The sequence below is a fragment of the Rutilus rutilus genome, assembly GCF_951802725.1.
Source record: "Rutilus rutilus genome assembly, chromosome: 14".
In the NCBI taxonomy this organism is placed as follows: Eukaryota; Metazoa; Chordata; class Actinopteri; order Cypriniformes; family Leuciscidae; genus Rutilus; species Rutilus rutilus.
Window position 1 is genome coordinate 37,824,792 of NC_140219.1, and position 15,241 is coordinate 37,840,032.

Genomic DNA, 15,241 nt, shown 5'->3' on the forward strand with positions numbered 1-15,241 from the left:
ACAAGATATCATTTTTGATATTTTCACTAGTGTGTTCAGGACACTATAGTTCATTTATGTAAGTGAGGAGAGCAAAATGAAGTAAACTGTGACATATTATACCCAAAAATTCTAATAATACCTCAAAAATGATTCCGACACTGACCTGATCATGTTTTGCTGAAGTGTGTTTTCTCTTTAATAACTAATGCTCTTTTTACACACAGACTGAACACAATGAAGCAGTGCTTGGTGATTGGTTGAGCTAAACTGGTATTATCTAATAGTGTAGTTAAATTTAACAGCTGACAGATATTCTACATAACTCATGTGTGAGACAGTCTAACAGAAGGAAGTTCTGCTCATATAAACTGTGATAATGTGAGAAATGTTGAAGGTGTCTGAATAAATGTTGGTTTGACTGTAAGATCGCAGATGAATCTCCATCACTTCTTCAAACCCGTGATAAGGATTTTAAATCGATTCTTGAAATCGAGCATTTTATCGTGATTTATGGGGCAGATTTCCATTTGTATGTCAGATACTAATCTTTGAATTAAACAATTATAATAAGACTTGAAAAGTCTCTTATTCGTTTTAATCCATTTTTTATTTTCTTGTTTATTTTCAAGGTTTTCTTTTCCTAATCCATTTAATGTTCTTAAATGATTTCTCTTTAAATATACTCTCTTTAAACCATTGTGTGAGAAGTGTGTTGTATAGATAAACTCGCCTTGTCTAGAGTAAGGCATTATTAGAAAAAAACTAAAAGGTATATTTTCTATAAAAATGTCAATAGTTCTCCCATACCCTCATCTTGTTCTAACTTGGTATGTTTCATTATTTATTTATTTATTTTGCACTGGTTAGTGGTTTACCTGTAGTGGACTGCTAATCTGCTAAACATCTCCTAGTTTCACACTGACAGTCTGTTAACTAACTAACAGACACCCAGCACATACACAAACATCTGTTCAAACCGCACACGTCAAGGCCTAAAACACTCAAGTCACATGACATAACCTTCAGTGTTTTCATAAGTTGTATAACCTCATGTATAACTAAACATGTACTTAGCTAAAGACAAACCTGAGATATGTATCTCATCCGAGGTCAAACGTGAGGCGTGATGTTTTCAGGCTGCATGTGTCTCAGTGTTTTAGTCTTCCGTTGGCTTTATAACACAGGTTTCGTTTCCTTAGACTTGCATTGAAACTATTTCAGTATTTGGCACATATTCTCCGGTCTTTGTTTCCAGCGTTCGCAAAATGTCTTCATATTCCGTCAATATTTGATAAACTTCAGGGTTTTATAATGGTTTAGAGAGAGGGATGATGAGCTGGAAGGAATGAAACGAACCAAACTGTGTAAAACCATTGTTCCTGAGACTGATTTGGCCAGTCCCAGAGACATGTTTGCATCATTTGATTATGTAAAATAAATCCCTCTAATTCCATAAACTGCCACATTTGTCCTGGCGTTGCGACAGCACTCAGGGTGTGGAGTTTCCTCTGGCACACGCTGGATTTATGATTCATCATAAACAGGCAAACAGAACTGAAACAGACAACTACCTAATTATTATTTTAATATCTGAATCTGTTTAGTTGTTTGTAGCACAAAGAATGCATGAAAATCTGATTTAAACCACATTCGTATATGGTTTACAATCTGAGTCAAGGTTTCAAAGCTGTATTTTAGGAAATGTGTTTCAGTCTAACTGTCAAATGTAAAGTTTTACTATTAGAAATGCACTAGTGTTACATCATTACGCTATTTCTACATCATTACGCTATTTCTACATCATTACGCTATTTCTACATCATTACGCTATTTCTACGTCATTACGCTATTTCTACATCATTACGCTATTTCTATGTCATTACGCTATGTCAACGTCATTGCGCTATTTCTACATCATTACGCTTTTTCAACGTCATTGCGCTATTTCTACATCATTACGCTATTTCTACATCATTACGCTATTTCTACATCATTACGCTATTTCTACATCATTACGCTATTTCTACGTCATTACGCTATTTCTACATCATTACGCTATTTCTACATCATTACGCTATTTCTACATCATTACGCTATTTCTACATCATTACGCTATTTCTACGTCATTACGCTATTTCTACATCATTACGCTATTTCTACATCATTACACTATTTCTACGTCATTACGCTATTTCTACATCATTACGCTATTTCTATGTCATTACGCTATTTCAACGTCATTGCGCTATTTCTACATCATTACGCTATTTCAACGTCATTGCGCTATTTCTACATCATTACGCTATTTCTACATCATTACGCTATTTCTACATCATTACGCTATTTCTACGTCATTACGCTATTTCTACGTCATTACGCTATTTCTACTTCATTACGCTATTTCTACATCATTACGCTATTTCTACATCATTACGCTATTTCTGCATCATTACGCTATTTCTACTTCATTACGCTATTTCTACATCATTACGCTATTTCTACATCATTACGCTATTTCTACATCATTACACTATTTCTACATCATTACGCTATTTCTATGTCATTACGCTATTTCTATGTCATTACGCTACGCTATTTCTACGTCATTACGCTATTTCTACATTATTACGCTATTTCTGCGTCATTACGCTATTTCTACATTACGCTATTTCTACGTCAATACGCTATTTCTACATCATTACGCTATTTCTACGTCATTACGCTATTTCTACATCATTACGCTATTTCTACGTCATTACGCTACGGTATTTCTGCGTCATTACGCTATTTCTACATCATTACGCTATTTCTACGTCATTACGCTACGCTATTTCTACGTCATTACGCTATTTCTACATCATTACGCTATTTCTACGTCATTACGCTATTTCTACATTATTACGCTATTTCTACGTCATTACGCTATTTCTACATTACGCTATTTCTACGTCATTACGCTATTTCTACATCATTACGCTATTTCTACGTCATTACGCTATTTATACATCATTACGCTATTTCTACATCATTACGCTATTTCTACGTCATTACGCTACGCTATTTCTACGTCATTACGCTATTTCTACATTATTACGCTATTTCTACGTCATTACGCTATTTCTACATTACGCTATTTCTACGTCATTACGCTATTTCTACATCATTACGCTATTTCTACGTCATTACGCTACGCTATTTCTACGTCATTACGCTATTTCTACATCATTACGCTATTTCTACATCATTACGCTATTTCTATGTCATTACGCTATTTCTACATCATTACGCTATTTCTACGTCATTACGCTATTTCTACATCATTACGCTATTTCTACATCATTACGCTATTTCTACGTCATTACGCTATTTCTACATCATTACGCTATTTCTACATCATTACACTATTTCTACGTCATTACGCTATTTCTACATCATTACGCTATTTCTATGTCATTACGCTATTTCAACGTCATTGCGCTATTTCTACATCATTACGCTATTTCAACGTCATTGCGCTATTTCTACATCATTACGCTATTTCTACATCATTACGCTATTTCTACATCATTACGCTATTTCTACATCATTACGCTATTTCTACGTCATTACGCTATTTCTACGTCATTACGCTATTTCTACTTCATTACGCTATTTCTACATCATTACGCTATTTCTACATCATTACGCTATTTCTGCATCATTACGCTATTTCTACTTCATTACGCTATTTCTACATCATTACGCTATTTCTACATCATTACGCTATTTCTACATCATTACACTATTTCTACATAATTACGCTATTTCTATGTCATTACGCTATTTCTATGTCATTACGCTACGCTATTTCTACATCATTACGCTATTTCTGCATCATTACGCTATTTCTACTTCATTACGCTATTTCTACATCATTACGCTATTTCTACATCATTACGCTATTTCTACATCATTACACTATTTCTACATCATTACGCTATTTCTATGTCATTACGCTATTTCTATGTCATTACGCTACGCTATTTCTACGTCATTACGCTATTTCTACATTATTACGCTATTTCTGCGTCATTACGCTATTTCTACATTACGCTATTTCTACGTCAATACGCTATTTCTACATCATTACGCTATTTCTACGTCATTACGCTATTTCTACATCATTACGCTATTTCTACGTCATTACGCTACGGTATTTCTGCGTCATTACGCTATTTCTACATCATTACGCTATTTCTACGTCATTACGCTACGCTATTTCTACGTCATTACGCTATTTCTACATCATTACGCTATTTCTACGTCATTACGCTATTTCTACATTATTACGCTATTTCTACGTCATTACGCTATTTCTACATTACGCTATTTCTACGTCATTACGCTATTTCTACATCATTACGCTATTTCTACGTCATTACGCTATTTATACATCATTACGCTATTTCTACATCATTACGCTATTTCTACGTCATTACGCTACGCTATTTCTACGTCATTACGCTATTTCTACATTATTACGCTATTTCTACGTCATTACGCTATTTCTACATTACGCTATTTCTACGTCATTACGCTATTTCTACATCATTACGCTATTTCTACGTCATTACGCTACGCTATTTCTACGTCATTACGCTATTTCTACATCATTACGCTATTTCTACGTCATTATGCTACGCTATTTCTACGTCATTACGCTATTTCTACGTCATTACGCTACGCTATTTCTGCATCATTACACTATTTCTACGTCATTATGCTACGCTATTTCTACGTCATTACGCTATTTCTACATTATTACGCTATTTCTACGTCATTACGCTATTTCTACATTACGCTATTTCTACGTCATTACGCTATTTCTACATCATTACGCTATTTCTACGTCATTACGCTATTTCTACATCATTACGCTATTTCTACATCATTACGCTATTTCTACGTCATTACGCTACGCTATTTCTACGTCATTACGCTATTTCTACATCATTATGCTATTTCTACGTCATTACACTATTTCTACGTCACCTTCCCTCTCTCCTGTAGTGTGTGTGAGTGAGTGAGTGAGTGAGTGAGTGAGTGAGTGTGTGTGTGTGTGTGTGAGTGTGTGTGTACCTTCCCTCTCTCCTGTAGTGTGTGTGTGTTTGTGTGTGTCAGTGTGTGCGTGTGTGTGTACCTTCCCTCTCTCCTGTAGTGTGTGTGTGTGTTTGTGTGTGTCAGTGTGTGCGTGTGTGTGTGTGTGTGTGTGTACCTTCCCTCTCTCCTGTAGTGTGTGTGTGTGTGTTTGTGTGTGTCAGTGTGTGCGTGTGTGTGTGTGTACCTTCCCTCTCTCCTGTAGTGTGTGTGTGTGTTTGTGTGTGTCAGTGTGTGCGCGTGTGTGTGTGTACCTTCCCTCTCTCCTGTAGTGTGTGTGTTTGTGTTTGTGTGTGTGTGTGTGTGTGTGTGTGTGTGTGTGTGTGTGTGTTTGTGTGTGCGTGTGTGTGTGTACCTTCCCTCTGTAGGATTGAAAATAATCCAAGATATTTTAAATGAACAAAGACATTTGCTTCACTGTTTCCACCCCCTCTTTCTAACACAAGGACCATTTAAAGGCACAGAGGGGCTGATAGTGATCAAGGCCTGTAGGATAAAATGTGTGTACTTTGGGGGTCGATGAATTGTCACACCTTTAGTACGGTGGGGGAAGTGGAATTATCTGATTGGTCAGATGTCTCACATTTGGGTTTTAGTCACATGGTCAGGGAAAGGATAAAAGAAGATTGAAACTGTTGCTCTGTTTTTTGGTGCTCTGGCTCTCTTCTTCTCTGGGTCCCTTTCCTGGGGCTCTCCTCCTTTACCTCCTGTTTTCTTTCTCTCTCTCTCTCTCTCTCTCTCTCTCTCAGATAACATTTTACATGCTGGGTAAGATTAATGGTATACGTTATCATCATCTCATACATCTATTTTGTAACTATTTTAAGTGTAAACAACCATATTTTGTCATTAAACCTTTTCAATTACAACTAATATGCTAACTAGTTTTGATTTGGTATTGACTTTGAAGTGCTACCTATAACGCTCTCCCACAAATTAAGCTTTTGTAACTGCGCTTATTTCCGTCGCTGGTGTAAGTGGCAGTGGGTGGAACAGACAAGAAATGTGCAGTTTTCTCCCATCTTGCTAATAACATTCCTTTAGTCATACGGCAGTCTTGCAGACTGAACCTCTGCAGGAGATCCACCCTTACACCTCTCTCCTGTAGTGTGTGTGTGTGTGTGTGTGTACCTTCCCTCTCTCCTGTAGTGTGTGTGAGTGTGAGTGTGTACCTTCCCTCTCTCCTGCTGCAGCTCGTTCTGTACATCGCTCAGTCGGCTCCTCAGCTCCTCATTGGCCTGTAGAGTCTCCGCGTCTGGCTTCCCGCGGCTCTTCTTGGGGGGCGGGGCTAAGGTGGGCGTGGTCGCAGCCATCCTCACAAACGAAGATCCTCCAGTCGAACCTCACGCCAGTCCTTCAGTGCCAGTGGAGATGGAGCCCAGCGCCGGCATCTTGCTCTTCTTCTGCGGGGAACGGAGAGAGTCGGTCAGTGTTCAGCTGTTCCTCTCGATGAGAGCGAGGGTGTTGGCCTTACACACGCTCACGGATGACAGCTAACACCAACACACCCAAACACACTCACATGTGCCATTTGTTCACTGGAATTTGGCTCCTAAGTATGTAGCGTGTGTGTGTGTGTGTGCCTCCATCTAGTGGAGCCTCATGGTACTACTTTACTACAGATGCAAATGTATTTTTTATATCTACTCTTCAGCAGTGTGTGTCCCACTTGTTTACGCCGGACTACTGATCGCTGGTACGGGAATATTCCGGATGGAAATCTGACAACAATGTAATTCATCTCCAGTCGAAAGTAGTGAGACATTTCCTTTCAATCCTGACAGAACGCCGATCAACTTACAGACACTCATTATGTCATATCTGTATCACATTTTGTGTCTGAAACTAAAGATGTGAAAATGTCCTCAAATAACAAGCCCTGGGCATCTAAACCAGAGAAAAGCTGTGTTAATGACAGGAGGGCTGCTTTCTGTACCGGTAATATGAATTACAGTGTGAGAAAAGGAGGCGTAAAGGCAAAATTTGATTTTAAATATGAGATACAAGGCATTTTTAAAGTTCCCCTGTAGTCAATAATCTTACACCTTAAAACTCATCTCTGATCACCAAAATGACATATTTAAATGTTTTTTCATTGAAAAAAATGTCTTCATGCCGTAAAATAGCTTGACTGTAACTCGACACCCTCGCCTCATTTAGTATGCGCGGTTCTATGAATATGCAAATGAGCCCCACCTCCACTCACTCCCTCGGCTCAGAGATCCACTGGTTGACGATCACACGTTGATCTGATTGGTTACAAGGTAGTTTGTGACGTCAGCGATTTCAAAGCGTGTGTTTGAGACTGTCTTTGGTTCACTGCAGTTTTAAGGAGGAAATACTCAGCAATGGTGTCGACTTATGAACTTACACATGCTTTGTCTTAAAGCACATTAAAAACACCACATAGACACATAAACAACATTAAACGCTGGATTTTCACCACAGGGGGACTTTAACTGGTAATATAAGACAGGCATGGGAGGGATTAAACACATTAAATGGGTAAAATCCAAAGAAAAGGCTGATCGCTCTGTAAGTAAGTCAAATGTTTATTAATGTTTTTAATCATTTGTACTGTAGACTTGACACAGTGGAAGGCATGATGGAAAGTGATGAGATATGCAAAAAACACCATTGGTCATCAATGCGGATGATGTCACTGCAAGTCTTGTAAAACTGAAGCCGAACGAGACGCTGTAAAAGCTGGTCTTCTTAAAGATTGTGTTCTCAACTAAAAGAGTTTCTCCCAGACTCGTGCACAGCGCCAAACCCGTGGACGTCTCGATGATCAGGCCTGTGCCAAACAAGCCAGGTGTAAGTGTGCTAAATGATTTTTGGCTTATCGCAATAACTTCTATATTTTGTAAAAGCATGGAGTGAGTTTTAGCCAGTCATGTGACCTCCACTCTATCGTTATCCCAATCAGGGGTTCAGTGCCATTAAATATGATTAAAAAAATATGCTGTAGAAGTATTGTTCAGTGTTACCAGTTAATTTCAACATTTACTACATTCACAAAACTAAAGTTTAGTTAACGCACTACAGTAACTAACACCAATGAAATGTGTGTTCACTTACACACTCACACTGACAAACACACTCACTTACACACACACTCTCACACTCTCACACACACGTCTCCCAGATGTCCAGGCCGTCAGCAGATACTGTGAGAAACATCAAAGTCGAGCTCCAGAGGAAACTGCAGGGGAATAAAGCCTCTTTATTGGGCTTTGCTGGTGTAAGTCGCTGGAAGTCAAATACAAAACAACAAAACTATGAACTCTTTTCCTCAAAAACACACAGAGCAGAGAGAGCTGCTCATAAATATGCTATTTTAAGCGTTATAAAGCGACACCAGGGTTATTAACGTTTACATAAATTAGCTGTTAAAAATAACAAAACAAAAAAAACTGAATAAAAACTGAAATGAAAACAAATTAAACCGAAATACATGCATTTAAATAAAAACTAAAACTTCATTTTTTTTTAAGTCACAACAAAATCACTAAAATATATAAACTGAAATTAAAATAAAATATATAACTGGAAACTAACAAACTATGATAGTATATAAATCACAGTAAAATAAAAAAAGTCATGAAAATATGAATGACACTGCATTGAAATATCAAACCGAGTGGCATATGCAAACAAACAGCTTTTCTCCTAAATAACTGCAACCACAAATACTAGACTTTAAAGTCTGATTTACACTGTATCTGTACCAACAAAGCAGAACAAATTTACCCTTCACAAATATCCCACCCTGGGAAAACAGAGCAAACTCACTCCAGTAAAGCACTGCCATGACATGAGTCACTTCTGCCCGACCTTTGAAACTTTAATGGCCTGATATCGTTAGCACTTAATCTAAACAGCAGTGTTATCTCTGCACATTCAAATGAATGCAGCCGCTCTCTGGTCATGGGTGAGCACGTCATGTGACCCTGAGGAGATCAGGTGACCTCTCGTGGAGAGTTGGAGTAAGTGGATTAAAGCCTTGCAGATGCAGGACTGGTTTCCAGTGCTCTGGAAAGCTCTGTTAGGGTGTAGCAGTGTTGACACAGCAAACACTACTGTGTGTTTGAGGCCTGCAAAACCTGGGATCTTACTGAAATGTAATCAAATAAAGGACTCTGGGTATGTTTGACAGGTAGAGATAATCAACCAGGCACATTTGAATTCTGTTACATTAACCGGGCAAAATGTTCATTGTAACCACTAAAATACCTTATTTATAGCATATTTATTACAGAACTTTGAAGGTAACATGGGTTTATCCAACACATAAAAACAGCAAATATATAAAAGGTTTCACACAAAATATTAAACCAGTGTTCTACATCAAAAACTAACTCTAATCTAATAACATAATCATGACAACTTGCCCTGATGTGACCTTTAGAAACGGGGTACGACTGTAACCCTTGGGCCAGGTCTAGGGTGAAGACGGCTTTAACTCTCCCAGGGGCAAACTCCCGGCACCAGACACATAGAGGGCCTGGAGGTCCCCCGCTCTTGAGAGAAGTGATGGCCAGGAGAAAAGCCGACTCCAGGGGTTGGAAGGGGGCCAAGGACAGCCCTTCGAGAACCACGGCTAGATCCCAGGTCGGCATGGGGGAACTGTACGACCAGCTAATGCGTGGAAAGCCACAATGGCAGCCATGTCACCTTGAGTGTGGACGGGGTGAGACCAGCAGAGAGGCGATCTTGGAGGAACTCCTGTATAGTTCACTGGGTCCATGCCACGCTCATCACAAACTGGTGAAAACGTTTAATTTCTCGATCGCTCCCTCCCGGTCAGCCCTCGGAGGCCCTGCTGGAGTTAGGACCTCTTTCCCGAAGCCTTCTTAGCCTGAAGTACGGCCCTCAGATCCGTCTTCTTATCTGAAGGCTTCGGGCGAGAACAAGCTCTTTGAGGGGGAGCTCTAGAAGCAACGCTCTCTCTCTGTTCCTGCCTGTGCGAGGAGCTCGTGGACGGCTGAGGCCCCTGCCGGCATCCTTCTGAGATCTCGAGAGACGAGGGAGATCTGCTTAAAGGCTGCAGATTGTTTCTTCGCCTCCTGAAACCTGTGGACGACCGTATTAACGGCATCGCCGAACAGGCCAGAAGGCAGGAGCGGGGCATCAAGGAGGAAAGCCCTGTCCTTCTCCTCGATACCAGACAGATCTAGCCAGACATGTCTCTCTGTTGCTACCAAAGCTGCCATGGAGCGGCCGATGGCCCGGGCCGCGATGTCATCAGGGATGGGCCCCTCGTCGCTGTCGATATCTTTGAGAAGGTCGGTCTGGTATCCCTTCATAACAGCCGTTGTGTTACAGGCAAGCACCAGCCCGACCCGCCGCCATATAAGCCCACCAAAGCAGAAGTAGTACAGCAGGGTTTAGTGGGGCCGGGAGCGGAAGAAGCTGCTGGACGGGCTTCCACACGGAGTGTGAGAGCATCAGCATCAGCTCCATCTGAGAGCCCCGATGTGAGTCACCGCACGGACGCGGGACCCGAGCCTGAACATGGGCAGGAGGGATGGCTAGTACTTTACTGCTCCCTCCAGAGTATACAAGCAGTATACACAAAGATCATGTGCGTCCCCACCCGTGATGAATCTCGGACAGGGAAGCACACACTGTCTAAACAGCTTGCATGCCATTTTTTCTTTTAAATGCTTGTTTTCATTATGAATAACTGCAAACAGACAGACAGCAGCAAATCAGACAGCTAACTCAGTTGTGTGCCGGCGTCTCTTTGTAGCTTCCGTGTGTGCCGTCATAAGCTACGTCAGAACGCAGCGCCAATCAGGATTGGATTAGTTTCCTTCATACTACAGACGCGTTACGCTCAGGACGTTCCCCAAAGTTTCGTTACCGACGCAGTGCAAGTCCCCTCGAAAGGGAACACACCCTGAGAACACTGATCAAGCTCTGTGTGTAGAGCTCGTGTTAGTGTAACTCTTGCAGTCTGTGTGGTAGATGTCTATACACATGCAGAACAGGTCTGAAAATGTTAAATTAATTATATTATAAAGTTCACCCTTTCCCAAGTCCTTTCTACCCCACATTCCCTTCCAACAGCCCCTAGTGGAAGATCATTTGGATAAAACCAAATAGGATATGTGTGTGCTGTGGTAGACTGACACATGGCGACTGATAACAGAGGTCAGTCCGCTTGCTAGTGTCTGTCGAGGAGATCTACAGCTGGACACGTGCTCTGGGCCCCTGGCAGTCAAAGGCCCCGGCCCCAGTTACTCCAGTCCAATAGCCAGTCGTGGTCGGTGTACACAACAGCTACACACTCTTAAAACTAAAGGTTCTTCATTGGCATTTATGCTTCCATAAAGAACCTTTAACATGCCATTCAACAAAAGGTTCTTCATAGTGGAAAAGGGTTCTTTAGATTATTAAAATGTTCTTCACACTGAGACAATGTGGCAATCCTATGGCAGTGGTTCCCATACTGGGGTACGAGAGGAGACAGAGGTGTACGCCAACAAAACACTGAGTTTAATTCCTCCACACCTTAAAATAACATTAAAACAGGAGGTCATATACACGGCATCCAATCGGATTAGCTCATCTCCCGTGGTTCATCCGTCAGACTGTGTGCGGACTCTGCTGCCTCAGCGAATCACGTCTGCCGTTCTCCACAGTGGAGCTGTGACAGAGGGGATGCAGCACAGACATAGACCGATTTAAGACTCAATCTCTCTTTGATACAAAACCACTGTGTGAGTTCTTTAATGCTGATGATGTATTTCAATGAGCAAGAATGCAATTTTTCTGAATATCCACACGATTGCAAATGTGGCATTGATTTTATACAACAGTTCAACAAACAAAACGGTAAAATTAAGTGATGTACATTTGAAACGCAGTATTGTCAGCTCTGTTTATCAGCATGTTCGAGTGAGAGCCACAGCCGTGTTTCTCTAGAGGACGAACAGCTTTGAAGGAGTCGGGAGAGTCCACAGCTGTGTTTAAATTATGCGCAAATTTGGAATATCGCATAAAAATATTGGTCGACCGATATTGCTTTTATGATGGCCGATGGCGATATCTTGCAGAGCAGGGTGGCCGATGTCAAGCCATTATATATCAAATATAGGCTACACTTCATATTTATTTGAATTAGGGTAATATTGAATAAATGAGAAATAAATAATTTGAAAATTAATAAAAAAATTATAAATCTCTAAATTATACAGACTTACTTTAGATTGTAACTTCTTGATTCTGCAGTCACAAATAAAGAAATAGTTGGAAAAAATATGAATAAAAAGGAAGTAAACACTGTAGGCCGACCAACAGGGCACTCAGTCATAGATCTGGTGAGTTTGATTGAGATGGTAAGCACTTATATTTCTTGAAATAAAGTTTTATCTTGTAAGCTATTAGACAAAACTGTTTGACAGAGAATGAAGACGGAGAATGTGAGCGGTGTGTGCCGTTCTCAGAGCCGTCATAATAAGAGTCCTACTTCCAATACATCGGCCAAACAGAAAAAATGTAAAATGATAAATTATCAAAATATCAGCCGATATACCAGCTGCCTGTGAGATCAGATGTGTGAGAATGATTACTTATTTGATTACACTAACTCGCTTATTTTATTTGATTTTTTCTTTACTCATTAATTTGCTTATTTAATTGCTTTGTTTCATATATGATAATATTTTGCTATTTTGCTAGCAAAGGTGGAGTGTTTATCAATAAATCAGGTTATTTCCCGGTCGTGAGGTAAGAAAATAGCCTAATCATTAGTGTATCTAATCTGTTCTATCTCATGTCAGTAGTGATGTTAAATGAAGCATCAAAAACCGAAGAGTGTTTCGACATGTCAGTGGGAAATGTACGGACACACATGATCCTCTCATGCGGTTACAGATGCAGCATGATGACCGTACTTCTGCACGAGACGAGAACACGTCTTTACCATTTCTTGGGTCAAGAAAGAGTCGCACGATATTCTTCCTCTCTAATGCTACTGTGAAATCCACAGTAATGATGCTTTCCTGTCATATATCCTATCACATATCACATTCACACTTCAATAAGACCACAGAACACAGGTTATGCGTTTACATGCCAGGAGAAATCGGGCTAAAAATCGATCGGTTTGTGACTTTACTGTGATAAAGATGAACGGGTTACCGTGTTTACATGAGCACTGCTGCTTATAACCGGGTTAAGGACGTGCATGTGAACTCTTTCCCTGAAGGTGAGGTGAAACTGACAGTTTTGGGCATCTGTCGCTGAATTAATGGGGTATTCTCTCAGAGACCATCTTAATTTATTGGATTAATATTTATTTTGTTGACCATACATTAATAACAGTGAAAAAAAAAAGAGAAGAATCAATATTTCTTGTTAAATAAGTAGTAGTTTTTTGTTTAGTCTGTGTTTGTGCTTTTGATTTCCACAGATGACTGAGTTGTGCTGTGTTCAGGCCTAAACACTGTTATTAGGCCTGTATATTAGTGACATTATTCATTTGTAATTGTGCTGTAATTAGTGTTATTAAATGATTTGTTAATGTGCTACTGAAACCAAACAAAATGCTGACGAAATGATGGCATTTTCATCTTGTCTCAAACAGCACCTGTCGGCCTATAAGAATGTGTGTGTTATAACACTCTGGACGATTGGTGAATAGATCATTGATATTCAAATAATGTGGGACGACGTTTTATAGCCGGTTTTAAAAACATTTTCATTGAGGATCCCAATCCTCTACAAGCATGTCGGTGTCGCAAGTGTGAAATTAGGGAAGTTCCTAATATTAATAACACTAGCCTTATAATAATAATAATAACGATAATAACAATAAATGAATACATGACGAGGCAACGATCGTCTTGCAATGATTGGACAGACATGTTTTGGTCCTGAGACTTCCACAGAAGATCTATACATGTTTTAATATCTGACCACTTCTCGCTATGAAGAGTTTCAACCAGTGTAAGAGAGTGTAGTTCAGTTTGGTGGAAAGAACAATATATGCTAACAGAATTCACAAAAATGGTTTAATTTCAAGAGGGCTTTGATCTGGGGGTCCGAAACAAACATCCAAAACCACTGACAGAGAAAACACACATTTGAAGGCTAATTGGACTTTCATAGTTACTGAGATATAGACCTTGTGAGAAGTCCTCTGTGTGACAACTAGCCCCGGTCTCCTCTATTCTTAAGCTGAGCATAACTATGGGAATTATATTCAGATCTTGCAGAAATTCCCTGTATTTCCTGGTTTTCCCTCAGTGTGGGAGCCAGTGCAGGGCATCCAGAGCCATGATGAGCAGAACCACACCCACAGACACAGAACCACTGCAGAGAAACATCTGTGATCATCACACACACACACACACACACACACACACACCGCTGACGTCATCGTGACTGACAGCTGTCTCAGTCTGGATCCACAGCGTTCACACACACACACACACACAGCATCGCGAGCTCAGAGTCACTGTTAAATATGGGTGTGATGATCGCGAGCGCGAGCGGGATCAATAAACTCTCTCCGGTCAAAGTGAGACAACAAATTCATTCATAACGCTCATACAGCCATTCGCATACAATTATGTATTGTATTATACAGATACTCCCACATAGCAGTGCGTGTGCCGGCGGATGAAACGGAACAGTGCACGTTCTCCAGGTTCTAAATGAGCATTTGTTGTACGATACCCAGTGAGTTGCCGGAGGGTCTCAGGTGTCCGCGGGCAGGCCGAACACGAGCGCTGAATCCCCGCAGAGAAACACGCCGGTCTCGGGAGTGAGGATGAGGCTGTCGAGGCTGTTACAGTGGGGAAAGCGTTACATTAGTCTCCACTCTCCACTACACACACATCCGAGAGAAACCCGACTTCCCAATCCTACTACTGTGAAGGTCTCGTTTTAATATTCATGAGCAACGCTGTCGCTATTGGAAGGAAGCGATGCAACGTCAACACTGTGTAGACTAGTTAATATAAATGAGCCAAGCGATAGACTGTAGTAGCGCATGCCAGCTTTAAAATACATACATAAATAAATAAATAAACAAACAACAATAATAATATTAATAATAATAATAATATTATATATATATATATATATATATATATATATATATACAGAC

The 15,241-nt window shown here is 40.1% G+C and overlaps 1 protein-coding gene across 5 annotated transcripts in view; it reads right to left on the minus strand.

Moving 5' to 3' along the window:
- Positions 1-15,023, minus strand: part of jakmip1 (janus kinase and microtubule interacting protein 1) — a 48,349-nt gene extending 33,326 nt beyond the window's left edge. For all 5 annotated transcript variants that reach the window (XR_014629863.1, XR_014629864.1, XM_084430762.1 and 2 more), the window contains exons 1-2: positions 14,809-15,023; positions 6,291-6,521 (exon numbers count right to left, since the gene is read on the minus strand). Coding sequence is in view for 3 of the 5 variants with exons in the window: in XM_084430762.1 (XP_084286888.1) it covers positions 6,291-6,431 (141 nt within the window). In the remaining 2 variants the exon portion in view is untranslated. The remainder of the gene's footprint in view (positions 1-6,290; positions 6,522-14,808) is intronic.
- Positions 15,024-15,241: the final 218 nt, after the last annotated feature.